Genomic DNA, 26,378 nt, shown 5'->3' with positions numbered 1-26,378 from the left:
GGGGCCAACCCACCTGCTGGTCCCCTGGGCGAGGGCCTGGCCGTGGGGCTGCCCTTGGACGACGTGAGGCTGGGAAAGGGACTAAAATGAAGGCAGGACACGGGGTGTGAGGCGGTGCTGCAGGAGGGCTCTGGCCTGTGTCAGCCTCGCTGGGGGAGGAGGGGGGGAGGGTGGGGGAAGGGCCACACCCTCCAGCACTTCTGCTGGGCAGAGGTCCTGGCCTTGGGATCCTGCCTGCGTCATGGGGCCCTTAGGGCAAAACAAAGGCTCCTGCAGGGTCACCCTCCTTGCTGGGGGAGGGGGGGGTGGTCTGAGGAGACGCTCTGAGGGCAGTGGGGCTGGCATACAGTAGGTGCTTAATAACAGCTCTTGACCAAGTGAGCGGCCTCCCTCTTGGCTGTGTGCCCTGTCCTGTCCCAGACTGAGGCTGGCTCTTCTGGCCCCGTCCAGAGTTCTGGGAGGTGGCCCTGGAGGTGGGAGCGCCCTGCTGGCCAGGCAGGCTTGAGGGTCCCACCGCGCGGGCTGAATCCAGGGGTTCTGCCCCTGGACAGAGGCCCTGGGCTCTGTGTCCACGTAGATGGCCCCTCCCCTCCTCAGCCTCTGGCCGGTCGCTCCGCTCCGCAGGCAGAGGTTCCATATTAATCCCTGTCAGTTTTGGCCTCTGGCCCCCGTGTGCCTGTGTCGTCTTCATGGCTCACTTGGTCCAGGCATCTCCTGGCAAGGAGTCACCTCCGTTAGTGTCCTCAGCTTCTCCTCTTTTTTTTTTTTTTTTTTTTTTGGCTTCATGTAGTGCTTTTGGAAGTTTTAAAAGTCCTTCTTTCCAAGAATATGTGTGTATGTCTGACTGGGTCACTTTGCTGTACAGAAGATGACAGAGCAATGTAAATCAATTATGATAAAAAGATTTTAATAAAGTCTTTCTCTGCCCGGGCTGCCAAGATACTCTCCTGCACATTCGTTTTTTTGTTTTTGTTTTTGTTTTTTGGGTGTTTTTTTTTTTTTGGTCTTTTTAGGGCCGCACCCACGGCATATGGAGGTTCCCAGGCTAGGGGTCGAATCAGAGCTGTAGCCACTGGCCTACACCACAGCCACAGCACCGCGGGATCTAGCCGGGTCTGAGAGCTACACCACAGCTCACGGCAACGACGGATCTGTAACCCACTGAGCAAGGCCAGGGATGGAACCTGCATCCTCACGGATGCTAATCAATTTCGTTTCTGCTGCACCACGATGGGACCTCCCCTCCTGCACATTCTTTTATCAAGTTCATGGTTTTGCCGTTTCATTCAGCTGGTGCATGTATTTAAAGCCACCTCTGTCCCGTCCTGGAGAAGTGGGCTTTGGTTCCCGCCAGCCCCCCGGGACAGCCAGACGGTGAAGTTCCCCCTGCCTTCCCGCAAAGCTGGGGCGGTTCCCGGCAGCTGTGCAGCCCCCACAGCTGGCATTTCTGCGTGGCAGGAGGAAACCCCTCGTTACTTTCCAAGTTTCAGATTCCACTTTCACTCTCCCAAGGGCAAGTCTTACTGTCCAGAGGCTGGACGTGAGGGGTCTTCTGAGAGGCATTTCCACTCACGGGGCATGCAGGGTGGGTGGGCTCCCGGGGCAAAGTGAATGGGATTCGAACCCACTGCTCCTGGGCTCACGGACTGGAGGGACAGACAGAGAGACAGGGGCGAGGGCCTGTCACACGGGCAGGATTCACTGTGGCCGTGGCCCTGTCCTGGTTCTGGAACCTCTGGTGCCCCCAGCAATCCCTGGTGAAAGTGGACCCCAGAAAACCCCCCAAATGTGGTGTGATCTTTTCCAGTGAACAGTGGATGGGTCTTTCTGGAAACTCTGGAGTGGATGATAAGGTTATCTGCCATCTTTCGCTCCCCAGGAGGAGCCACCCTCTGTCGGGGGACCCAGGGTGCAGCAGGGCTGCTAGCGCTGGCGGCCAGAGCCACAGGGTGGCTGGCTTCCCCACGGGGCTCTGTCTCCCAGGCTCAGGGGGTGGGTCTCCTGGGGCTCCCGGAGCCGATCCATCTCCCCTCCTGTCTCTGCCCCAAGCCCCTCCCAACGTCTCAGGTCTCCAGGCCCCTCCCTCCTCCCCCCAAATCAATCCCCAACTGGACCCTTTTCTCAGCCGAGGGCAGTTTCACCACTGGCCTCGCCAGTGTGCCCCCAAGCCCGTCTGGGACCGGCCTTTGCCAGCTGAGAGGGGAAGCTGGTGATCACGTGTGCCCGAGACCGCTCCTGACCCTGGTACCCAGCATCAGCAGGCACAGCAGAAGCAAGACCACATGCCCCAGCCACTCCGCAGCAGACGTGGCTACAGGACGGCATCCCTGAGGACACAGGGCCAGGAGTGTTGGGAGGGGTTCTGGGATGTCTCCTCAAATGGGAGGGCCCCGCCGCCCTCAACTTTCTTCCTTCCTGACACCTGGAATGCAGATATGAAGGCTGGAGACCAAGCAGCCGTTTCTGACCAAGAGACAAGGCACCTGGATTCCCAAGGCCCCAGAAGCTGCCAGTCCCGAGGGAGAGGAAGCCCAGGCGTTCAGCTTGGTTGTCTCGGGTTTCTGAGGTGATGGGCAGCCTGTGCTGGGTTGACCCAGGTCACACTATAACTTTGCTGAAACCGTGACCCATGACTCACACTCAGAGAGCGCCCCGGTCAGAGGAACATGGGCGGGTAACAGTTTTCAGAATCCCCAAGCTCTTGGGGTGACAGCGTCTCAAAAGCCCCTTTCCATTCCCGGCCTCTTCTCTCACGGGGAAGCTCCCTGAAAGTCCCTCCAGTGGCTGGGGCCTAGGGACCTTCTGGCCTCTAGGAGTCCCGTGGAAAGGCCGGGAAGCCCCCGCCTCCCTGCCCAGCCCCCATGCAGTGATTCAGCCTCGTTAAGACTGAAAAGTGGGGGAGAGGCCAGGAGCCGGGAAAGCCCGGCAGGTTTACTGGAAGGAGGAAAAGCTGGTGTCAGGTGGCCCCTGAAGTGGCCGCGATGCCCACGAGGAAGCGGGGCTCCCTGCAGGCACGTGGCTTCTGGAGGGGAGAGAACTCTGCACCCTGATGACACGTGGAAAGAGACACAGACCACACTCGGTCCCCACAGCGTCAGGGCGGGTGACTCGGCACTTTGGGGACAATTTGCGTATCTGGCGGCTGTGGTTGTGACTGAAACGCGTGGAAGGTACGAAAACCCACGGGTCCCACATGCCTGTGTGCTGTGCACGCCAGCGCGACTCGCGGCAACCAAAGGGGAAGGCGACCCACGTGGCTGTGGAGGGGCGAGGATGAGCCGAGGTGGTCCCGCCGAACGGGGCGTGTGACCCGCCCAAAGGGAGGAGTGGGCTTCCGACACCTGCTCCAACCTGGGTGGGGCTGGCGGACGTGCGGCTGCGGGAAGGGGCCCGGTTGCAAGGGGCGATCCTGAGTGGTTCTCCTCGGAGGCCCCCGCAGCCAGGGCCCTGGCCAGAGGCGGGAGGGGCGGTGGGGGCACCGGGAGTCCGTGTCGGCGGGGAAGGAGGTTCGGTCTGGGGAGAAGAAAGCTCTGGCGAAGGTGGTTGTGCTGGTCACAGCGCGGAGAAGGAGCTTGCTGTCCCGAGCTCTTACCGACGAGTGGGGGTTCAGTGGTACGCTCTACGCTCTGTCCCTTTTACCGCAGTGGAGTCTCTGAGTCCTTCAGGGAGGGAGAGGGACCTTGGTGACCACTGCCCATGATGAGGTCGCGGTGAGGGATGGCTGTCCCCTCGGCCGGGCCCGCACAGGGGGACGCATCTGTAGCTGCAAAGTCACCGCTTAGCAGACCCAGGAAGGTGGCACTCCTGGGACCTGGCGTGGAGGTTCGGCTCCAGGACGGGTGGCCAGGGGGCGGGCGAACCCACCTTGGCTCCCGCGATCTGCACTGTCAGGGGCGGCCACGGCCATCACCCCGGGGGGCAGGCGTGCTGTGACACGAGGTCCCCGCGCCCGACATCTGGCCCGAACCTGCCAGGGCTTGAGAACACCTCCCTGCTCTGGGAACCTGGGTGACAGAGGACAGGTAAAGGACCCCAGAAGGACCCGTCCAGCAGGTCTGCAGCGCGCGCCCTGACCTTCCTTCCTACTCGGGGAGTGGGAGGTGCAGTGGGGGGGTGGCGGCAGGACGTGGGCATCCCGGTTAAAGGGGCGGGGGCGCCGCTTCTGCCTGAGGAGACCCAGAGTCGTGTCGTCCCAGCAAGTGCTCGGTCCTGGCTCCTGGCTCGCGCCGGCTTGAAGCACCTGCTGTAAACCCTCCGGGGACAATGGGCCGGTGGCCAAGGGGCCTGCAAGTTGCACCTGATTTGGGAGGTGAGGGCGGCAGTGTTTGGGGGCGCCTTGCTCACAGCCACAGACGGGCTGTTGAAGCCCACGGCGGGGGTCTTCAGGGCTGGTGAATCAGGGGAGGGGCGTGCGACATTCCCCTCCTTTGCCTGCAGAACCTTTAGGGGCCCGTGAGGAGCGTCAGCCCGCTGCCCACCTCGCCCACCTCCTACGGGCGAAGACACGGCCCGTTTAAAAGGCGCAGTGTCCCCGGAGCCCGAGATCACGACGGCGACAAGGCAGACAAAGGGGGACCAATGGGAAACCCTTCCGGGCTTCACAGGCACCGGCCCCGTGGGAGGGGGGCGCACAGAAGCGAATGGCCTCGTCTTGATGGGCCCCCGGGGGCTTTGTCAAAAGGGGGCTACAGGGTCCCCCTCCCTCCTGCCTGGAAGGCACTCAGCCTTCAGGAAAAGCACCCAGAGCCCTGACCCCCGAAACCTTCGTCCCCACACCTGCTTTGTCTGTCAGGGATTATGCACGGCACCCCCAGCTCACACCCCTCAGCCCCCCCAGGGGCCCAGCCTTTCCTCCCAGACCCCCTTGTAGGACCCAAGAGGAGGATTCAAGAGTTCCTGCTGTGGCTCAGTGGGTTAAGAACTGGACTAGTATCCATGAGGATGTGGGTTCAATCCCTGGCCTCACTCAGTGGGTTGAGGACCTGGTATAGCTGTGGCTGTGGTGTAGGCCAGCAGCTGCAGCTCCCATTTGACCCCTAGCCTGGAAACTTCCATGTGCTGCAGGTGTGGCCTTAAAAAAAAAAGGATTCAGTTGACCTAACCCATCCCTGACCCAGCAGCCACGGCACAGACGCAACAATGGCCCGAGCTTCCCGCCTGAACCCATCAGCTGGGGGTGGGGGAGCTCTGGAATATGCAGACCCCTAAGCAGGGGTGCAGAAGGGAGCAGGTCCCAGGGGAGAGCCGTCCCTCGTCCTCCCTGGGAGTGCCTGCCTGCCGGCTGCTGTGAGTTCTACCCCTGCTGAGACCCCACCTGCCTGCCCAGAACCTCAGCTCCACCTGCCACTGCTCACTTGGGAAGGGCCACTCTGGGCCTGAGCCCTTGGCAGGCAGTGATGCCCTCACAGTGGCCTGGGGTGGACGCCACGGCCCCTGGGCAGGTGTTTTGGGAAGGCTGAGGTGAAGCCTGTGCTCAGACCCCTGCAGCTGGACCTGCGTCCTGAGTGCAAAGTGCAGAGGGGGCGGCCGCCCTCCCCGGGCCTGGACACGCCGGGCACCTCAGCCTCGATCCCAACCCACCCACCATCCCTGCTGCCATGCTGGGCACCAAAGGCTCGCAAATGTGGGTGGGCCCTGCCAGGCCCTGGGCTGAAGAGGAGCCCCAGGCTTAAATGTGTGTCCTGGGGTGGTGGATGCAGGCGCCCCTGTCTCACCCCAAAAGCCAGAATGAGCCGAGGGGTCAGACCGGGAGGGTCACCTGCAGCCCCCGAGCATCTTCTGAGGATACTGGCCTGTGCCTTAGCCTGGGGTCTTGCCGGCCACAGAGAGACCCCCAGCCGCCCCAGCCAGGTGGGACACGGTGTCCCGGGGGATCTCACGCGGCCCCTTGCAGAGAAACCCACCTGCCAAATCCACCTGGCCCAGCTAGGGTCGGCTCTGGGGGCTCAGAGGCAGCGCCACGGACGGTGTGCTGGGCCTTCCTGCAGGAAGACCACGCCCCGGACAGGAAAAGCCTGGGTCCTAGGGCCCCAGGGGGCAGTGCCGGGCTGCAGCTGAGCCCTGTGCCCTGTGGGTTTCCTGGAGAGGGCACGGCCTCTCAGAGGTGGCCGGCCCAGTGCCCGCCAGCCCACACGGGGCCATGCCAGGCCGAAGCCCAAGGAGCTGGAGTCCATCTCCCGAGGGTTCCTGCCGCGGGATGTCCAGCCGCGTGGCTGGAGCTGGTCCCAGGCTGATGCAGGAAGACCCCGGGCGGTGGCGGGGCTGCACGTTGTCAGAGCCACGAGGAGACGTGGGAAGGGCCTGTTTCTGCCCCAGGAAGGTGATGGGGCCACAGTCTCACCACGGCGAGGAGACGCCCCAGCCGGCTTGGCCAACCCTGGTCTCGCTCTGCCTGCGGTTAGGGGACTTCTGCAGCACACACTTGACTCCTGCTACTTCCTGAAAGCTCTCAGCTGCACCGCAGAGCCGGAGTGGGGACAGGCCGCCAGCGGGGACCCAGGCCCTGGGGCCGTCGGCGTGGGGGTCTGAAGCCAGATTTGTCGGCAAAAAGGTAGGGGCCTGGCCGAGGATCTTAACCTGCTCTCCTTCATCAAGAGACCCCAGGGCACCAGGGCCACGATGCGGCGGGAGGGCGGGTGGCAGGGGGCAGGGACCGTCCTTCAGACCCTCTGGCCACCCTGAGGTTTCCCCCTGCAGAGACCCCACCCAGCTGCAGGTATAGGCGGGGAGACAGGCGCTGGGCGGGCTCCTCCCGGGAGCCCTCCTGGGCCTGTGCGTCCCAGCGCCCTCTGCTCGTGGCTGATTCTCTGGGGGCTGGCGCGGCCCCAGGGGCTGGCCGGGCCCGGGCACGTGGGCATCAGGATGGACAGCCGGACGATGGTCTCCGCTGCTTGGGCGGCAGCCTGGGCACAGGGCACAGGCCTCTGGGGGAGGCGTCCGGCCGGGCACAAAGGCTGGCCAGTGAGGACAGGGCTCTTCCTGATGTCTCTGCGCCTGGAGGGTGACAAGAAGAGGCTTCAGGGGGTCCCCCAGGTGGAGGGGGAGGACAGAGACGCCTCCGGCAAAGGGGGGATGAGGTGGGGGTTCGACCTCTCGAGCAACCAAAGAAACGCAGGTGCGTTTTCAAAGGTGCGTCACAGAGTCTCTGCTTACATGGGAGCGCAGTTCCCGTCGTGGCTCTGTGGTAAGGAACCCAACTGGCATCCATGAGGAGGCAGGTTCCATCCCTGGCCTCGCTCCGTGGGTTAAGGATCTGGCGTTGCCGTGAGCTGTGGTGTAGGTGGCAGACGTGGCCCGGATCTGGCGTGGCTGTGGCTGTGGTGGAGGCCGGTGGCTGCAGCCCCCATTGGACCCCTAGCCTGGGAACCTCCATGTGCCGCGGGTGCAGCCCTAAAAAGACAGAAAAAGGCGGGGAGGAAGTCTGGTCCCCCCGACCCCCGTTCTCCTGGTGCTGGTGAAGCAGAGGCCCGCTTCAGCTGCCTGAGAATAGCTCAGGTGCTGCCGGAGCCAGTACCTCCGCTGGCGTCTCCCCGGACTTTTGGTGACACACAGGACAGAAATGACGTCGAAGGTCTGGGTGTGAGGAGGCCACTGAGAGCTCCAGGGGCGCGAGACCGTTACGCCCCCGCGGTTACAGCAAACACGCAGAGGTCAGGGCCCATTGGCCGCTGGCGGGGCCGCGAGGAGCGGGGGCGGGGGAGAACCCGCGGCTTCGAGTGCAACCGAGGGGCCCGAGCCAGCGGCGTCGCTGCTTCTGCGCCTGTCTGGAAAGGTCCCCAGCAAAGGGTTAGAGCGGATTTCCAGGACGGGGCGCGCACGGCGAGGCCAGGGCATGGAGCCGGGCACCGTGCGGAGGCCAGGCCACCGGGCGGGCCCTCCCAAGGCAGGGCTTCTCTCATCCGGAAAATGGGCCTCTTCTACGACGGTAAATTGAACGTGTCCCCAGAAACAAGCATGATTCGTACCAGGGATGGAAGTGATTTCCGTGGGCCAAACGGAGCTCCGCAGCCGGAAGCCAGCTTCCCGGGTCGCTCTGAGAAACTGCTCCAGAGAAGCAGGGTTTGGGGCAGGTTCGTGTCTGCTCAGAGCAAAGAGCCAAAAGCAGGGCAGGGACCCGCTCCGCGGAGGTTTCCCAAGAACCAGAGCCGAGTCCGCTCGGCCTTGGCGCCGGGAGGGAGCCTCCCCTTGGAAGGGGCCCCAGCGCGGAGGCCCAGGGAGCGAGCGTTCAGCCTTCACTGAGCACACGGACGGGCTCCGCGTCTGGTCAGGGCGCCCTTGGACAGTGTGTGTGTGTGACAGGCCACAAACAGGCTGTTTCAGTGAATAGAACACTCACTTAACTCGGTACGAGCCGGGATGGCTCCCCTCATTTGAACGTCTCTTCCATAAAAGTAAAGAGCACAGTGGCAGTTGGTGAGCGTGTGTGTTGGGGGGGCATGAAACAGGGGGGCTGCCGGGGGCGGCAGGAGGGGCAGCTGAGGGGACAGGGCAAGGCCAAGGCCCAGTGTGTGGGGGCTGGGATGGGGCAGGGGCTCTGTGGGCCCTTTGGGCATGTGGAGGCCCCAGGGCAGTGCCAGGATCAGCCGGGGGTTGGGGGGGTGGTTGGCTGTCAAGGGGCTTCCGCTGTCCTGGGCTGCCCGCCCACAACCTGTGGCTGTGGCAGGCCCCCCGACCCCCAGGCTGGCGTTGTGGCCTGGTGGGCTTGTCCTTCCCAAAGCCTCTGCCAGGCCTGCTACTGCACCTGCCTCAAAGCCCAGACGGCCCCTAAGGGGCCGGGACATGGGGAGGCGGGAAGGAGCGGGTCGCTGTGCGTGGCCGGGAAGGCGACTGCTGTGGAGAACACAGGGGGCCCTGACACCCAACCCTGAGAGGACAAGACAGGATCTAGGCCCACCTGCCCTAGCTGGCAAGAGCGCAGCCACTGGCTGGGATGGGCCCCGGGCACCCGGACTGGTGGAGGGGGAGCAGAGGGGACACGGCGCCAGCTCCACTCCCAGGGCACAGCCAGCCATATCGTGAACAATGCAGGACCCAAGGGAGTGGGCAGACCAGCCCTGCTCCCCCCTCCCCCGGGCTGCTCGGTTCGGGAGCTTGGTTGCGGGGGAGCAGGAGGCGGCCGTGGGATCCAGGAAGGTCCGGGGACGAGGCCGAAGCCATGTGTCTGATGGAGAGGAAGCAGCTGGGGACGAAGTCAAGGACAGGATGAGCCCAGAGGAGCAAAAGGCTGAGAGGCCGGAGCAGGTGCCCAGGCCAGGCGACCAGCGTGGGGCAGGACGGCACCCTGGGTGGGGACTCTCCCGCCGCCCAGCTGCTCTGGCCTCATGCCGGCCCTGCCTGTTCCTTCAGCGCGGCCATCCCTCCCACTTCCGTCCGTCGAGGCAGGTGGTTGGACGTGGCCCTCAGCGCTTTGCCCTGCATGGGCTGCACGGAGGGCGGGAGGTGGGCGCCGGGGCTCCCCACCCTGGCCAGCATGCCCTCCAGACAGGCCTCCGGGCCCTTGCAGGTCTCACCCCAGGGGGATGAACAGTGTTGGTTGAGACACTTCCTCTGACTTTTGCAGAAGTGACTTCTAGAGATAGCGGCCCCTCTCTGCTCCTGGCTGGGCATTCCCAGGGACAGGTCACTCTCCCACAATCCAGGACTTCTGTCCTGAAGGAGCCAGCCTGGGTGCGGTTGGTGGCGCCCCTCCCAGGCTCCCAGGGCTCCCGGGGGGGGCACCCCTCACCCCCTCAGCCAGAGAGGACCCCCTTCCTTGGGCTCACCCCTCCTTCACCGGCTGAGCTGACCTGGCTGCAGACCCAGGTGCTATGCTGGCCCCACTGGGTGACAGCCCCCAGGGCCTTGGACCCTCCTCTCAGGGCAGAGGGCTCAGGACTCCGCGGTGAGCCCCAGGGAGAAGGTGCGTTAGTTTCGAGAGGTTACCCTGTAGGGTATTCTTCTTGCCCCCGCATCTCACCTGTGCTTGAATTTTCGAGGTCTTACTTACAAATGCTTTGCAGTTCAGGTAAACACCTTGGCTTCCTGTTCTCTCCAGCTGGTACAAGTGCCCAGCAAACGAGGGCGGGGGTGGGGGTGGGGTGGGGTCTCCGCCGGACAAGTGGGGAGTGGGGGCGGGGCTTGGAGCTCTGGGGGCAACACCCCTGGCCCCGCTGCCTTCACCTCCCCCAGACCCACTCTGATGAGATGGAGCTCATGTCAAACAGGTCCTCTGGTTTGGGAAGGAGCAGCGAGATGGGCGCCCGGTTCTGCTCCCACCTGCCCGCCCCCGTCACTGAGGCCACCGTGGGCACTCTCCTGGGCTCGTGGTCCCTTACACAGAGACATGTTTGTGCCCTTTGAATCTCAAGTAACTTCCACCAGGAAAAATTCCCAGAAAGGATTTTACCCCTCTGAAAGGTTAAACACTGAGGGGTCCCTGGTGCTCAGCGGGTTGTCACCGCTATGGCACGGGTTCGATCCCTGGCCTAGGAACTTTTGCATGTCGTGGGTGTAGCCAAATAAAAGGTGAAACACACTGAAGATTTTTGGAGACTTGGTGCAGAACTGTGCCAACATTTGTGCCCGTTTGTGCTCTGGTGGTTCTCCTGCCAACCCTAAGAATTAAATTTCTTTAATTTGCCAACCTGATAGGCAAGCAAAAGAAGACTGTTTGGATGTTTCTGTTTTTGTTTCTTTGAGTATGTAAGTGGCACGGAGTGTTTTTCCAATTTTTTAGGAGCCGTTTTTCTTTCTTCTGTGAATGGTCGGCTCACTGGCTTTAACCCTTCTTGTTGCTGTTGATTGTGGTTCTATTCGTATACAGCCTTCTTAGGGCAGCGGCATATGGAGGGTCCCGGGCTAGGGGTGGAATCGGAGCTGTCGCCGCCAGCCTACACCACAGCCACAGCAACACCAGATTCAAGCCACGTCCGCCCCCCACACCACAGCTCACGGCAACGGGGGATCCTTAACCCACGGAGTGGGGCCGGGGATTGAAGCCGCGTCCTCATGGATGCCAGTCGGGTTTCTTAACGGCTGAGCCACGATGGCACCTCCTGTGCTTTCTGTATTAAGGCTCCATCGTTGATTCCCACGGGATAAATGCGAGATGTGACACATCACAAATGCTCACTGCCCGTTGGTCAAATGACTTCATGTGTGATTTAGTCTGATTTCCTAAAGCAATTCCAACCCCCTCTTTCTCCAGGACACTCTCCGCTCTGGGAGGAACGTCCGGAGGATGGATGCATGAGGCGCCCTGCAGCCCTGCGCCAGCCCGAGCCGCAGGCATGCCAGGTGACGGCCCGCCCCGGCCTCCTTCCGCCCTGGACCTTTAGGAGGGACCCTTTCCTACAATGTCCTTTGTCTCCTAACAGGGGTAGTTAGGTCCGAATTTGGCCCGCAAAAGTAGGTCCATCGAAATAAAAACGCACTCGGAAACAATCATAATCCAGCCAAGGCTCTCTGTCGAGACGAGGGGAGGGCCCGTCTCTTCGGCTCTTGAAGGGCTAGGGAAGCTGGCACACCCGAGGGCCTCGGGTCCCGCCCACTTCTTGGCAGGGGCCCAGGGCAGGGCCTCCTCCCCCGTCCGTGGGGCCCGGGGACAGCCAGCGCCCTCCGGGTGCCCCGAGGGGGAGGGGCAGGCTCTCCCCATCGGCTCGTCTCAGGGCCGCGCGGCTCTCGCTGGACCTGGGGACCCGCCTGCACCCCTGCTTGCATGCAGAATGGAAGCGCAGGTCCAGGGTGCTCAGGCAGTGGGTGGGGACCCAGAGAGCGACCACCTTCCACGCGTCCGGACGGCCGCTGTCAGAGCCAGATGCTGCGGGCTGGTGTGGAAGCAGAGAAACAGGAACCCTGCCCCCCGTCGGTGGGAACGTCCAGCCGCCGCTGCCATCCTGGAAACAGCGGGGGTTCCTCAAAATCATGAAAAAGAGAATCATCTTTTGACTCAGCAACCCCGCCTCTGCGTGTGCACACGACCAAGAAGCGAACCTGGCCCTGGAAGACTTGTCTGCACAGCCTCGTCCACAGCAGCCTCCCCACGACGGCCAAGACGCGGGAGCCGCCGAAGGCCCAGCAGCAGAAGGATGGAGATGCCTGATGCGGCTCACTCGCTCCTCAGCCCGGGAAAGGGAGGACCCCTGACACAGGACGCAGTGAGGATGGACCTGGCCGGCGTCTGTTGAGGGAAATAGGCCAGTCACGAAAGGATGCATTTTTTTCCCCAACGGCCACACTTGTAGCATCTGCACGTTCCCAGGTCAGGGACGGAATCCAAGCCACAGCTGCCACCTATGACGCAGCTGGGGCCATGCTGGGTCCTTTATCCTGGGCCAGGGATCGAACCCACACCTCCACGGCGACTGGAGCTGCTGCAGTTGGATTCTTAGCCCACTGTGTTCATGAGGGAACTGGCTCTTTACGGCCCCTGACAGGAAGCGCTGGAGGAGAGAGTGGGGCACGAGCACCTCACGGGGACAGTTTCAGTTTTGCAAGATGGGAAAAGCTCTAGAGATAGATGAGGAGACGGGTGCCAAACAGTGTGAACATGCTTCATGCCACAGAACCGCACGTGGGTAAGAGGGCAGCCTTCATGGTGTGTGCAGTTTACCACCACGTTAAAAACTGGGGGAGCAAGGCAGCCACCCAGTGGGCGCCAGGCCTGCGCGGTGTGCGTGGTTCTGTGGCTCTGGGGCCCTGCGGTCTGACTCCTGCACGACGCGCCATCAGCTGAGGAGCCGTCAGGTCCCTCCTCCCGCTACCACCATCCTGCCCCTTATTTCTGAGTGCGTCCCCTGCTGGAGACAAGGCCATCAACCATGCATGGGCACCAGGGCAGGGTCCCTCAGGAGGGTGTGCGTGGCCTGCAGGAGCCTGGACCTCCGGCCCGGACGCCACGGCGATGTCCACACTGTGAAGTGAGAAGTTTCCTTGCCTGCTGGCCGTCCATGAGGGCCTGGCTCTGAGCAACACAAGAGCCTTCTGGGCCTGGGGTCTCCAGGCTGCAGGAGCAAGAGCCACGTTCTGCACTGTCACCAAGGCCACCCCAGCCTGTCCAACCTGCTGCCACTCCCCTGGCCAGATTGCTGACCTGTCCCCGCCAGAGGCCACTGATGGGCCCCCTGCTGACCTCGAGGGCCTCCGTCTACACCCGCCGTCAGAGAAGAAGGGCCCGCGAGCACAGCCCTCGGGAGAGGGGCCTGAATGCCACAGAATTTCGGGAGGGGCCGAGGCCGAGGCCAAGGCCGGGGCACAGACTCTGGGAAGTACATGGCGTCCCGCATGGCCGCCGAGACGTTGCTGTCACGTGTCAGGTCCCAGAGGCGGTGGGGGGTGGGGGTGGGCAGAGTCCTGGGCAGCTCTGGTTGCAGGTCAGGCAGTCAGGGCTGGGGTCACTGCTGTGATGGGGACCCAGGAGAAGCGGGCTGGGGGTGGGGGTTTGGGGGACACGCTGAGATCGTGTGGGGTCACTCAACCCAGACAGCGCCCATCCTGGAGCGTCCCAGGACCCTTGGGGGCTCATCTCTACCGCAGGGCGCTTTGTCCTGTGACGCAGCATCTGTACAGCGTGTCCCCCCAGAAAGCCCCCAGGTGAAGAGCCGCCTGGGCCTGGAGCCCCCCCTCCTCGCCCCCCAGGTGAGCTGGGGGGATGCGTCGTCCCAGGGCACTGGAAGGCAGCAGGTCACGGCTCTCTCCTGGGTGCTCTGTGACACGCAGACACGGGGCTCGGGGGAGCCCCTGCAGCCAGGGGGGCGGGATGCGGGGCAGGGACCCTGCCATCTGGGGAGCAGCCCCGGGGCTTCCACTTGCCGGGCTGAGGTCAGCCGCTGGCCAGGCCCCGCCATGACCCTGCCAGCCCAGGTGAGGCACCCCAGGTGCCTACGAGCTCGGAGAGCTGGGGGGATGGTGAGCACGCAGCGGGCGGGTCGGGGGTGCCCAGGCCCCTGGAAGTCTGGAGCCCGAATGTCCTCTGGGCCGGGGCTTCGTGTGACGTCTCCCCACGTGACTGGATGTCAGTGACAGGCTACAGGTGACATTGCTGGGCCTGGGACGTCCAGGCTTGTGTTATGTTTATGGACTGAAGCGTTGCTTCCAGTGACAGCAGGTGAGCGCTGGGCTCCTGCGTGGATCCAGACACCTGTACCCGGGACCCCACCCATGGTGAGGTGGGGACGAATCCGGCCGGGAGCGGATCTGAGGACTCCCGCCCTCTGGCCGCCTGGGCGTGGTCCCTGATAAGACCGCCTCCAGACACGAGAGAGCCGGCTGGGGCAGGGTCTGCGGCACAGCAGTGGGGAGGGTCCCCCCAAGGCCTGCAGGTGGGGGAGGGTCACAGGCAATGTGACATCTGTGCGTCAGGTGCATGTAAGGAAATCCGAGGTGGAGTTGAAGACACGAGAAGAGAACCGGAGACTCAGAGAAAAGGAGCCAGTGGAGGCTTAAGAAACGAGAGCCGTAATCTGTGACTATTAAAACGCCGTGAACGAGTTACAGACGCACCGATTAGACACAGACGGGAGAGGACTCACAAGCTGAAGTCAGACACCATTCGGTCACCTGCCCAGCGCCCCAGGAGGCAAACAGGGGGCCTCCAGGTGGGCGGGTGGAAGGAGCCTTAGCTTCAGGGGCCCAAGGGCACCAAGACGAGATGGCAGGTGGCACCCGGACGGTTTAGACACTGGAAGGCGGCTTCCTTGGGGCCGGGGTGAGATGGGATCCAGGAAACCGTCCCGGAGTCGGGGAAGAGTGCGTGGCGGGTGAGCCTGAGCTGGGGCCGGTTCTGTTCACAGGTCTTGCCAGGCAGAAATGCAGCAGGGCAAGGAAGGGAGTGGGCAGGAGGCTGGCCCACGCCAGGCAGCGGCGAGCAGGGACGATGGCACAGGTGACAATGACAGCAGCAGAATAATAACTGTAACATCTGACATCTGGGTGGAACAAAGAACCGCACAACTAAATAACGGGGCCAGAATCCCACGGGAGCCAAAGGTGCAGCCATGGGGCTGCCAGCGTCCCTGTGCGGGGGGCGAAGCTTTGGATGAGCTTCACCCACTACTCAACACGCCCGCTCAAACAGCCAGGACTGGCACTCCCGTCGTGGATTGGCGGTTAACAAACCCGACTGGTAGCCAGGAGGACTCGGGTTCAGTCCTGGCCTCATTCAGTGGGTTAAGGATCTGGCGTTGCCAGAAGCTGGGGTGTAGGTCACAGATGCGGCTCAGATCCTGCGTGGCTGTGGCTGTGGTGGAGGCTGGCAGCTGCAGCTCCGATTGAACCCCTAGCCGGGGAACCTCCATATGCCGTGGGTGTGGCCCTAAAAAGCCAACATAGAAATACATAAAGTTAAAATAAAAATTTTAAAAGCTGACCAAATAAACTCAACCAGTCCGCAAGCTGTATAACGGACCACAGGCCAGGTGGCTTAAACCTCAGACAGTCGTTCTCTGCCATCCTGGAGGCTGGGGGCCTGCGGTCCGGGGTGGACGGGGCTGTGGCTTCTGCTGAGGCCTCCGCTCGACGTACAGATGTCTGCCCCCCGTCCTCACCGCATCTCCCTCCACGCGCGTCCCCGGGTCAGATGTGCCCTCTCGATGAGGACACAGCCACGCTGGGTCGGGCTCTGACTTTACACCTCGGTGAGGCCCCGTCTTCAAATTCATCCTGGGTCTCGGGGCTGAGGCCCCCATATCTTTGGGGGGAAAACAGTCCCACCCAGAGCAGAAGGCAAATGGAGAATCAACGCTCCTCAAGCACCAACGACCGTCTGGAAAGTGACCCTGGGTTGCTGGCACGCGGAACCCCAGTCTGCAACTCTGACGCCGCCGGGTTGGAGATCGGACCTCAGGGTCACTTTAAGAGGCCCACCTCGCGGAGGTCCTGTTGTGGCACGTGGGTTAAGAACCTGACACTGTCTCCCTGAGGATGCAGGTTCAATCCCTGGCCTGACTCAGTGGATTAAGGATCTGGCGTGGCTGCCAGCTGCAGCGCAGGTGGCAGATGTGGCTCAGATCGGCTGCTTCTGTGGCTGTGGCTGTGGTGTAGGCTGGCAGCTGTAGCTCTGATGCGACCCCTAACCTGGGAACTTCCATATGGCACAGGGGCAGCCCCCCCAAAGAAAGATAGACCGAAAGGTACCCCCCGGGGCAGCGCCACCCTTGGCGTGTCCAGTCTGGGGCCGCGTGAGCCTTCCTGCCTTCCTTGGCGTGGCCGCCTCTGGGTGGCTCGCAGGGGCGCCGGGCCTCACGCTTGTCTCTGTCCCGCAGGAAACGCCACGCCCGCAGGCGGCCCTGGCCTGGCGGCGCTGAACTGCAGCATGCCCTTCGAGGAGAGCAGGCTGTTCCTGGTGGCGGTGTACAGCGCCGTGTGTGTGCTGGGCCTGCCAGCCAACTGCCTGACCGCCTGGCTGACGCTGCTGCAGGTGCTGCAGGGGAACGTGCTGGCCGTGTACCTCTTCTGCCTGGCGCTCTGCGAGCTGCTCTACGTGGGCACGCTGCCGCTCTGGGTCGTCTACGTCCAGAACCAGCACCGGTGGACGCTGGGCCCGTGGGCCTGCAGGGTCACCGCCTACATCTTCTTCTGCAACCTCTACGTCAGCATCCTCTTCCTGTGCTGCATCTCCTGCGACCGCTTCGTGGCGGTGGTGTACGCGCTGGAGAGCCGCGGCCGCCGCCACCAGCGGACGGCCATCCTCGTCTCCGCGGCCGTCTTCGCTCTGGTCGGGCTGGTCCACTACCCGGTGTTCCAGATGGGGGAGGGGGACACGTGCTTCGAGACGCTGCCCATGGACCGCAAGGCGGCGGGCTTCTACTACGCGCGCTTCACCGTGGGCTTCGCCCTCCCCCTGGGCATCATCGCCTTCACCAACCAGCGCATCTTCAGGAGCAGCCAGCTGAGCGCCAGCCTGAGCGCCGCCCAGAAGGCCAAGGTGAAGCACCTGGCCATCGCGGTGGTGGCCATCTTCCTGGTGTGCTTCGCCCCCTACCACCTGGTGCTCCTGGTCAAGGCCGTGGCCTTCTCCTACCACCAGGGAGACCCGGGCTCCATGTGCGCCTTCGAGGCCAGCCTGTACACGGCCTCCATGGTGCTCCTGTGCCTGTCCACGGTGAACAGCATCGCCGACCCCTTCATCTACGTGCTGGCCGCCGAAGTTTCCCGCCAAGAGGTGTCCCGACTCCACAAGGAGTGGAAAAAGTGGTCCACGAAGACAGACGACATCAAGCTCACGAGCTCGAAAGACTCGGAGGAGGCGGCGTCGCCCGTGTCGCTCAGGAATGGCTGTGTGGGCCCTGGGCCCGTCTGGCCCTCGGGGCCACCGCCGGGCACCCTGGAGAGGCTGACGGAGGAGTCCTGCTGAGCCTGGCCCGCTGCAGAGTCCAGGCGCAGGTCCAGGCCCAGCGGCGCGGGGTGCCCGTCCACGGAGCCCTCGGGCCAGCATCCGCGGCGCGGCGTGGAGCCCCCTCTGGGTGACACGCCACCGGCTTCTCGTTCCTGGAGCCTCTGCCCCTTGGGGGAACCGGCCCCCCGATTTCCCCACTGGGTGCCGACGCCCCCCAAGAAGGGGGCAGCAGGCCAAGGCCAGAGGCGATTCTTCTGGGCTTCAGGGAGGCGCGGGGCGGGCAGGAGGACGTGTCCGGCCGGCTCCCTCGGCTGCGAGCAGACCGCGGGGCCGCTGGCACTGGCCCGTGCCTGCCGTGCGGGGTTCGTGCTCCCGCATGATCACTTCACTGTCCCTGCTTTTCTGCAGGCCTGGCTGGGATGACCGCAACCGGCCACGCTGGGGCCTTGGTGCTCCTGCTCCAGAACGCCCGTGCCAACCGGGCCTCTCCTGCAGTTCCTGGTCACGCGGGCAGCCCGGGACCAGCGCGGCAGGAGCCCAGCCCGAGGGGCCTCGGCTGGGGGGGCTCTGTGCCCAGCAGGGCTGCTGCAGACCCTCGGGGCAGCTGTGGGGGAGGGAGCTGCCCCGACCCATGTCCTCTAGTGGGTCCCGGGTGCCGTGTCAGGAACGCCCACCAGCCGGGACTGCAGCTGGGCACCCGGGAGGGGTGACGCACCGCCAATGGGCTCCGAGGGTGATGGCGATTCCGCCTCACCAAGGCTTCCTGGCTTCGGGAAGAAGTGAGCCGAGGGCCAGGCCAGGCCGCACGACTGCCTCAGGGTCCTGACCTGCACAGGACCGGGGACAGCTACCTCAGCGGACGGGCGGCGGGGCTGCCCGCTCCCCCTGCCTCGGGGGGCTCACGCACACGTAGCACAGAGTCCCGCACCCGGAGGCACGCCCCAGGTATCATTAAATTAAGTCCTCAGGAGTTCCCTGGTGGCCTAGCAGTTAAGGATTCGATGGCGTTGTCCCTGCTGTGGCTCATGTTTGCTCCCTGGCCTGGACCTTCTGCGGGCTGCAGGCACGGCCACGCGATCAGCGGATCAATAAACGCCTGTTTCCAGAAAGTGGCTGCTCTTCCCTGTGGGACTCTGATCCGACATGCGACTTAGAAAATACCTTTCGAAATGAAAGTGCTAGGAGTTCCTGTTGTGGCTCAGTGGGTTTAGGAGCCAGCGGCATCTCCATGAGGACGCAGGTTCGATCCCTGGCCTCGCTCAGTGGGTTGAGGATCCGCCGTTACTGTGAGCTGTGGTGTAGGTCGCAGACGCGGCTCGGATCCGGCATGGCCGTGGCTGTGGGGCAGGCCGGCAGCTACAGCTCCGATTCCACCCCTCGCCTGGGAACCTCCATGTGCAGCAGGTGCGGCCATAAAAAGAAACATAAATGATAGTAAATTAAGAAATAAAAGTGCTGGAGTTCAGTGGTTAACGAATCCGACTAGGAACCATGAGGTTGTGGGTTCGATCCCTGGCCTTGCTCAGGGGGTTGAGGATCCGGTGTTGCCGTGAGCTGTGGTGTAGGTCGCAGATGCGGCTCGGATCCCGCGTTGCTGTGGCTGTGGTGTAGGCTGGTGGCTACAGCTCCGATTTGACCGCTAGCCTGGGAACCTCCATATGCTGCGGGAGCGGCCCAAGAAATGGCAAAAAGACAAAAGAAAGAAAGAAAGAAAGAAAGAAAGAAAGAAAGAAAGAAAGAAAGAAAGAAAGAAAGAAAGAAAGAAAGAAAGAAAGAAAGAAAGAAAAGTGCTAAAACCCCGGTCAGCACCGACCTCCTCTTTAGGTGGATGGATGATGTGTCCTCTCACCTGTCCAGGCAAATATTCCCTCCGGGGCTCTCGCGGAGGGCCACGCCTGGGAGCGCCCTCAGGAAGGGCTGGCCGGGGTTCTGGAACAGCCCAGAATGTTCGGGGCCAGGGTCACAGGGCCTTCTGATGACAAGCGACGTGACTACTCGCCCCACGCTGCGTGGCTGACAGCCAGCGCGGCTGTCTCTGCGTTCCGGGGGCTGGACCCCGAGGTCGAGGTGAGGGCAGGTCCCTCCCAGAGGCTCCGGGGGGAGCCGGTCCAGGCCTGGCTCTCAGCCTCGGGCGCGGCCACATCCTGGGCCTTCCTGGGTTGTGGCCACATCACCCCCAGGCCCGCCTCCATCTCACGTGGTATCCTGCTGTCTCGTCGGGTCCCATCGTGACGCACGGTGATCTCGCTAGATCCTCACCTGAACGGCATCTGCCGGGACCCTACTTTCAAATAAGGTCCCGTCTGCAGGTTCCCGGGAGCAGGGCATCGACCTATGCTCTGGGGTCACCAGTCCCTGCACTGAGAATGGCAGGAAGGAGTGGGAACCAGGCCCCAGGCTCACACTTATCCCGATGCGCTCTGCATGTCACTGTCTGCTCGGCTGTGCCAATGACAAATCTGCTTTTTTACAAAAAAAAAAAAAAGTGGTAGTTTCTCTAAATGTTCCATTAATACGCTTCCTTGGCAGCCTCATGCCACTTCCTTGGCGGTTCTGGGAAAAGCTCCTCTCAAATCCCAGCCTGGGACCCTCCCTCCAGCCCGCGACCTGGCAGCCGCCCCTGGGACCGTCGTCACACCCCGGGGGCTCCAGCGTCTTAGGCCTCAGTTTCAGCCACGGACATAAAGACGGCGAGAGCCGACTGCGGGTCGGTGCCTCTGAGCAGGGTCCCCACCCGCCAGCCTGTGTGTCCCCGGGGCTGCAGGACAACTGATCGCAAACTGGGACTTAATTCCTTAAAGCAATGGGAATTTATCCTCTCGCAGTCCTGGGCCCGAAGTCTGGAGTCCAGACGTCCCAGGGCCGCGCTCCGTTCCGAGGCTCCAAGGGAGGGTCCTTCCTGCCTCTTCCAGCTTCTGGGGGCCCCAGGCTTCCTGGGCGCGTGGCTGCATCACCCGGATCTCCGCCCCCATCTTCACCTGCCCTCCTTGGGTCCCTCCAGGTCACCTCCTCTGTCCTGAGGCCACATACAAGCTCCAATGGCCTCCGGAGGCCCTGTGCTGGCACTGCTGGGCCTGTGGCCATCCTGCCCCACTACAGACCCAGCGTGAGGGGCACTGCCTTCTGTCCCCACTCCCCAGGGAGCTCTCAGCCTGCCCACGGGCACCAGGTGACCAGGTTGCCGCCAAGGAGCAGAGGAGTCGGACAGAGGCCGGGTGAGCTGCGCCACGACCAGGGCTTCATGGGCACTTCCCTGGGCACCGGTCCACCTGCCTCCTCCACTGGCCTCCACCCTCACGGGACTTCCTCTGAAAACCAGCGTGTGCACCTGTTGCTGAAACATCAGCTGCCTCTGTGCACCGAGGCCAAATAGAAACACGGAGACGGAGATGGGCCAAACAGAAAAAGTAGCTTTAATGGCCCGGCAAAGAGGGGACAGCAGGCCCCCCGGAGGGGGCAGTGAGGAGCCTGGCAGTGTCCAGGAGCAGGGTGGGGTCAGCTTGTGGGCTTTTTCCTGATTGGAGGATGGTGAGGTCACTGGGACTCAGCGTCATCAACCTTCTGGTTCCCCCCGGTCTGGGGTCTGCGTCGCTGCGGGCAGCATCCTTACCCTCCTCCATCCGTGGGGCTTCGGCACCTGCAGGACAGCTGCAAGCCCGAGGCTCAGAGTATGAACTCCAGTCCCTGAGGAAGAGCTAAAGGTCCTGGATGTGCTCGAATGTTTAAACTATTGCTATTTTGCCTTGCTTGACTCTTCCTGTTTCTCTGCCTTTTCTCACTTCTCTGATTAAATCGATACTTTCTACGAAAAAGCAGGGGGAGGCCATGCGTGGGGGTCTATTCTGGGAAGGGCCCCTGGGTCCTGCTTGGTTACACATGTCATGTGACCCTGGCTGCAAGCCCCCAGCCCCCGGCCCCGCACAGGCTTTTCCCCATTAGTTCACAACCTCCTCTTGGCACCCAGGCTGGGAATCTCCTCCTTTCCCTTCTTTTGCTGACACCACGCAACCAATAAACAGTCCCTTTCTTCCTGGTAGGATCCCATCAAGGGCTGCCCAGCCCAGCAGCTCGCCCCTAGGCGGGCAGCAGGCTGGGGGTGGTAAGGGCTCAGGCCCCAGGAGCACCTGGCGCAGGTGAGGGGCTGCCAGGACTTTGCCAAGAGGAGTGAACGGGAGGGTCTCCGCCCCTGGGAGTCGCAGAGGGTACTTGCAGGGGTATGCGTGGTGACGAGAAATTAGACGAGGTTCTGCAGCAAGGGACCAACCCACTGTCCAAGGACCTTAACGGAGAGCTGGACGCAGGGCCACCCAGAGAGTATGGCCAGTTCTGCCCTTGAGGCCGAGAACCTGGAGAGCTGATGGGGCGTCGGTGGGCAAGGGCCGGCCTAGGACCCACGATTTGTGCGGCCCGGCTGTTCCAGCCACGGCCCCTAGAGGGCGCCTGCGAGGCCGTGCGGGCCCTGAGCCTGCGGCCCGCGGCCGCCAGGGGGCAGCACCGCCCTAGGCGGCCGGGTCCCGGCGCAGAAGGCGGACCCCGCGCCAGTCTCCGCCAGGCCCTCGGCGCGGGGCTGCGCGGCGACACCTGCAGGGTGTGCGGGGCCGGGCCCGCTCCATGCCTCGGGCCCACAACCGGCTCTGGGAAGGAGAGAAGCCGAGAGCGGCCCCGCGACCCGGTGATGAGTGAGTGACATCAGCGGGTGCCTGGCCTCCTGCGAGTCCAGAGAAACCGCAGGGGCAGAGTGGGCGTCGGAGCCGGGCCGGGAGAGAGGGAGCCCACCCCGGGACGGATGAAATGTGGTCGGTCGCACGGTGGACCATTAGCCGCCAGCAGGAATGAAGGTGACACCTGCTACCTGCGGATGAACCTCAGAAGCTTGCGGAGGGAGGGCGGCCAGACAGCGCCACACACAGAACATGCTACCATTGCTTCGGGATGTTCAGAGACAGAGGGGAGGTGAGAGGTGGCCCGCGGGGGTGGGGGTATGCCAGGGGCCAGCTCTTCCCCGGGTGGAGATATTCTCACCTTGACCGGCTGAGCTTCGCCTCTGTCTGCGAATCCATTAAAGACACGGCGTCTGGGCTTCAAGGGCTGAGCTGCATGGTGGGGCAACCCCATCTCAATAAAGCTGTTTCCCCAAAAGAAGGCACGTCTGGGGAGTTCCCACTGTGGCTCAGCGGTTGCAAACCTGACTAGTATCCATGAGGACCTGGGTTCGATCCCTGGCCTCACTCAGTGGGTTAAGGATCTGGCGTTGCTGTGGCTGTGGTGTAGGCCGGTGACTGCAGCTCCTGCCCCCCCTGCCCCTCCACCCCCGGGTTTGGGCTTGGGGTGGGCTCTGACGGCTCTCAGACTTGTGCTGGCACCAGGAGTCCCTGCTGGGCCTGTTAAAACGCCGGCAGGACCCAGGCCCAGAGTTTCTGAGTCAGAGAATGTAGGAGTTCCCAGGAGCTGCTGCTGGGGCAGGGCCATGCCTCGAGAGCCTCTGCCCTGAGCTGGATGCCGTTGGAATGGCACACAATCAGTTCTGGCCAGTGAGAAGTGGGCCAGAGCTTCAGTCTGCCTTCTGGAAGAAAGCTTCTCTCCTTCCCTGGACCTCCTGTGTGACTGGGTGCAAGGCCCCGGGCTGCGGCAGCCGCTCTGAGACTCTGGGGGCAAAGCTGTCTGAGCAGGAAGCCCCCACGCAGGGCAGGACCTCTGTGCCCTGCACCTGCCCTTCCACTCCTTGGTCTCGTCAGAGCTGGTGGCACTTGCCTCCAGTCCCCTGTGGCTCCTGTGCCCAGGCCCTGCTCCACATCGGAAGATGTGCAGGCCACATCCTGATCACCCCCTTCCCCGCCTTCGGCGCTGCCCGCTGCCCTGTCTCTTTGGTGTCACAAGGGCACTCTCTTGTTATCATGCCCTCTTTACTTACAGAAGTTGCACTCTGCCTGAGTATTTGCCTGCCCATATAGGTACCCAGGGAAACTATGTAGAATTATTTTGTGGATATACTTTTTTTTTTTGTCTTTTTGCCATTTCTTGGGCCGCTCCTGCGGCATATGGAGGTTCCCAGGCTAGGGATCCAATTGGAGCTGTAGCCCCCGGCCTGTGCCAGAGCCACAGCAACACAGGGTCAGAGCCGTGTCTGCAACCTACACCACAGCACATGGCAATGCCGGATCCTTAACCCATTGAGCAAGGCCAGGGATCGAACCCGCAACCTCATGGTTCCTAGTCGGATTCATTAACCACTGCGCCACGACAGGAACTCCATTTTGTGTATATACTTTTACCTGACTTTTTATTGTGAAATAATTTCCAGTTTACGGAAAAGCTACAAACTTAGTACCGTGGAATTAGACTGAAATAGGTGTAGGGACAGGCCTGTAGGGGGCGCTCTCACCCCCACTCTGCATTGTCAATTACCCCCAAGAGGAAAAGACAATTGCCTCCCAGCCTCCCAGCAAAGGAGGCTCCACTTTGCAATCCACCTGGAAGAAGAAAACATCTCTCTGCTCCAGGAGAGCCCGGTCAGACTGTAACAGTCCACCCACCAAGCACCTTCCACACCCTCCAGCGCTTCAGCTGTCACCCCCTTCCCAGCATCCCTCTTCTCCCTCTAAAAGCAAGTCCCCTCCTGTTCTCTGGGTTTGCCTGGGGTCTCCCTTGGCTTGCATTCCTGGATTGCTCTTCTTCTATTTTTGCTGGTAAAATAACTGGCTATTATATCATTAAACGATATTAAGTTACATTATGATTATATTATTACAGTTTTTAGCGTTAATAAAAAAAAGTTGGGGCCAAAGACAGCAAACCGGGAGAGATGACAGCTTGTGGGTTGAGGGAGGCACCCACAGGGGTAACTTATGCTCATCCCTCTGCAAGTCGCCACCTGCTCTGGGTTTGGTGGGTCGCCTCTCGGATTCCAAGCTCCACTCTTTCTGCATTTTGAGCACTCAGACTTTACGTGGGATCTGGGAAGGGTTTGTTCTTTGGGTTCAAGGCTTTGTCTTTGGTGAGAACTAGTTGTTTTCTGGGGTGGGGTAGCAGGGTTCTCTTTTGGGGATCTTGCTGACTGGGATCCAGGAGTTTGTTCTTGGGTTTCCAGGAGAACTTGGGGAGGGTCCCAGTCGCCTAAATTCTCTGGGGGCAGCTCTCCTTCAGGGACTCTGGCCAGCTTCATGTTTAACATCTGTGAACCCCAGATGCACACCCTTAACCAAATGGGCTGAACAAAAACTAATTGAAGTAATTTAAGAGTCCAGACTTACACTGCACATTATGGGGAATTTTTAATCTCCTCAAATTCAATTTTCTTCTGATTACATTGGAGGACCGCAGTCTTAAAATTAAACAAAATTAATGGTCGGATATGTTCTTATGGGTGCCTGAGCCCTTCCAGATGTGCACAAAACTCTAAAATTGCCTCTTTGCAAGGTACCATTTCTAAATGGGCCAAAACAACCAAAAAAAAAAAAAAAAAAAAGGAAAAAGAAAGAAAGAAAAGAAAACCTAGAATATAACAAAATGGCTTAAGAAGCCAGGCGCTCTTAGTGCTCCCCACCGGCTCTTTGCCTTGTGAGCCCTCCTGCAAGGCTTCCCAGCCCCTTTGGGCTCAGACTCCACCCCTTCGGTCTCAGACTCCACCCCTCGGTCTCAGACTCCACCCTCTTTGGCTCAGACTCCACCCCTTCGGGCTCAGACTCCACCCTCTTTGGCTCAGACCCTGCCCCCAGCAGCCGTCTTGTACTCAAACTTGTTCCTCTCTGGCTGCAAAAACCTGTCCCTCTAACATTGGATCCAAATGCTAAACCCTTAATCATTGCTCCTACGTTCGCTGGAGCAAGTGACGACTGTAAGGAAAGACTTCAATAGCAGCTGCTCTAGATTTTTTTAATGGACGAATACACTCCAGAGCTTCTAGGAGAAAACTCGCTTTCTCTTTCTGTCTGTTGACGCCCGGGAGGTCACGCATCCTGTTCCAGAGGAGACCTTTGCTTTAAATGAGTCCACCTTAAGGCAGCCCTTAAATGAGAGGATTCCAAACCTCTCTGGAGACAAAGTAATGTCATTTAATTGGTATGCGGGAGCTCCTAAAAGACAAACTGACTCTGTAAACAACTCCAAAAGGGTCCTCACACAGTTTGGCTCTAACTCTTCTGAGCTTATAGCTGAGACATGGCTAGATTTTTTTTTTTTTTTTCTTCTAGGGCCACATCTGTGGCATATGGAAGTTGTTGGGCTAAGGCTCAAGCTGGAGCTACATCACAGCCACAGCAACGTGGGATCCAAGCAGCATCTGGATCCAAGCCACGATGTCAGATCCTCAGCCCACTGAGCGGGGCCAGGGATCGAACCCACATCCTCACAGAAGCTGTGTGGGGTTCTTAACCCGCTGAGCTGCCAGGGGACCTCTGTGGCTAGAATGTTAAATGACACTGTAAGGTCTCTGTCTGCATCTGTCTGTATTTCCAAGTGTGTCTATATATGTTTTATAGATGCTGGCATTACTTTTCTCTTCCACCTCTGGTTGGTAGTGTTAGAATTAATTTGTAAAAGAGCTCGAATTAATTGGCTTAAAAACAAGAGCTTAGGGAGTTCCCGTCGTTGGTGCAGTGGTTAACGAATCAGACTAGGAACCATGAAGATGTGGGTTCAATCCCTGGCCTCACTGGGTTGGTTAAGGATCTGGCATTGCTGTAAGCTGTGGTGTAGGTCACCGATGTGGCTTGAATTCCATGTTGCTGTGGCTGTGGTGTAGGCCGGAGGTGCAGCTCTGATTTGACCCCTAGCCTGGGAACTTCCACATGCTGCAGGTATGGCCCTAAAAAGGAAAAAAATAAAAAAATAAAAAATAACAGACTGGCCTACGTGCTTTTCAGGTTTTATGTGACTTGGGATGGATCTTGGTGGGTTAAAGCTAATTTCAAGTGGTTGGTTTAATTAAAATAGGCATGTCTCTGGAGTTATCGATTCTGCGAAAAATTCAGGCATACCATTTTTTGGTTTCGTTTTGTTTTTGAAGGCCGCATCCATCTGCAGCATATGGAAGTTCCCAGGCTAGGGGCTGAATCAGAGCTGCAGTTGC

The 26,378-nt window shown here is 61.2% G+C and overlaps 1 protein-coding gene across 4 annotated transcripts; it reads left to right on the top strand.

Annotated features, from left to right (window-relative positions):
• Nucleotides 1–6,450: 6,450 nt before the first annotated feature.
• GPR132 (G protein-coupled receptor 132) lies at nucleotides 6,451–18,779 on the top strand. Of its 4 annotated transcripts, none has more exons than XM_005656481.4 (3): nucleotides 6,451–6,550; nucleotides 11,186–11,274; nucleotides 16,239–18,779. In XM_005656481.4, exons 2-3 carry the CDS (start codon nucleotides 11,223–11,225, stop codon nucleotides 17,327–17,329), a joined length of 1,143 nt encoding a protein of 380 aa, XP_005656538.2. In that variant the 5' UTR covers nucleotides 6,451–6,550; nucleotides 11,186–11,222; the 3' UTR covers nucleotides 17,330–18,779. The 4 variants fall into 4 exon arrangements, with proteins under 4 accessions (XP_005656538.2, XP_084823226.1, XP_084823225.1 ...); XM_084967100.1 differs by having other exon boundaries at nucleotides 11,186–14,573; XM_084967099.1 differs by lacking the exon at nucleotides 6,451–6,550 and adding an exon at nucleotides 7,774–7,924.
• Nucleotides 18,780–26,378: the final 7,599 nt, after the last annotated feature.

Source organism: Sus scrofa, chromosome 7, assembly GCF_054392235.1.
Source record: "Sus scrofa isolate SSC_HxYL_T2T_F1_AM1 chromosome 7, Sscrofa_HxYL_maternal_Yorkshire_Landrace_v2.0, whole genome shotgun sequence".
Taxonomy (NCBI): Eukaryota; Metazoa; Chordata; class Mammalia; order Artiodactyla; family Suidae; genus Sus; species Sus scrofa.
This window is presented reverse-complemented; position numbering and strand designations above follow the sequence as displayed.

Bases quoted from the DNA above. Each gene is read 5' to 3' on its own strand.
- GPR132 (XM_005656481.4), top strand. From the start codon at position 11,223: ATGCATGAGGCGCCCTGCAGCCCTGCGCCAGCCCGAGCCGCAGGCATG. The intron at 11,275-16,238 runs GTGACGGCCCGC...TCTGTCCCGCAG, and splicing joins CCGAGCCGCAGGCATGCCAG to GAAACGCCACGCCCGCAGGC.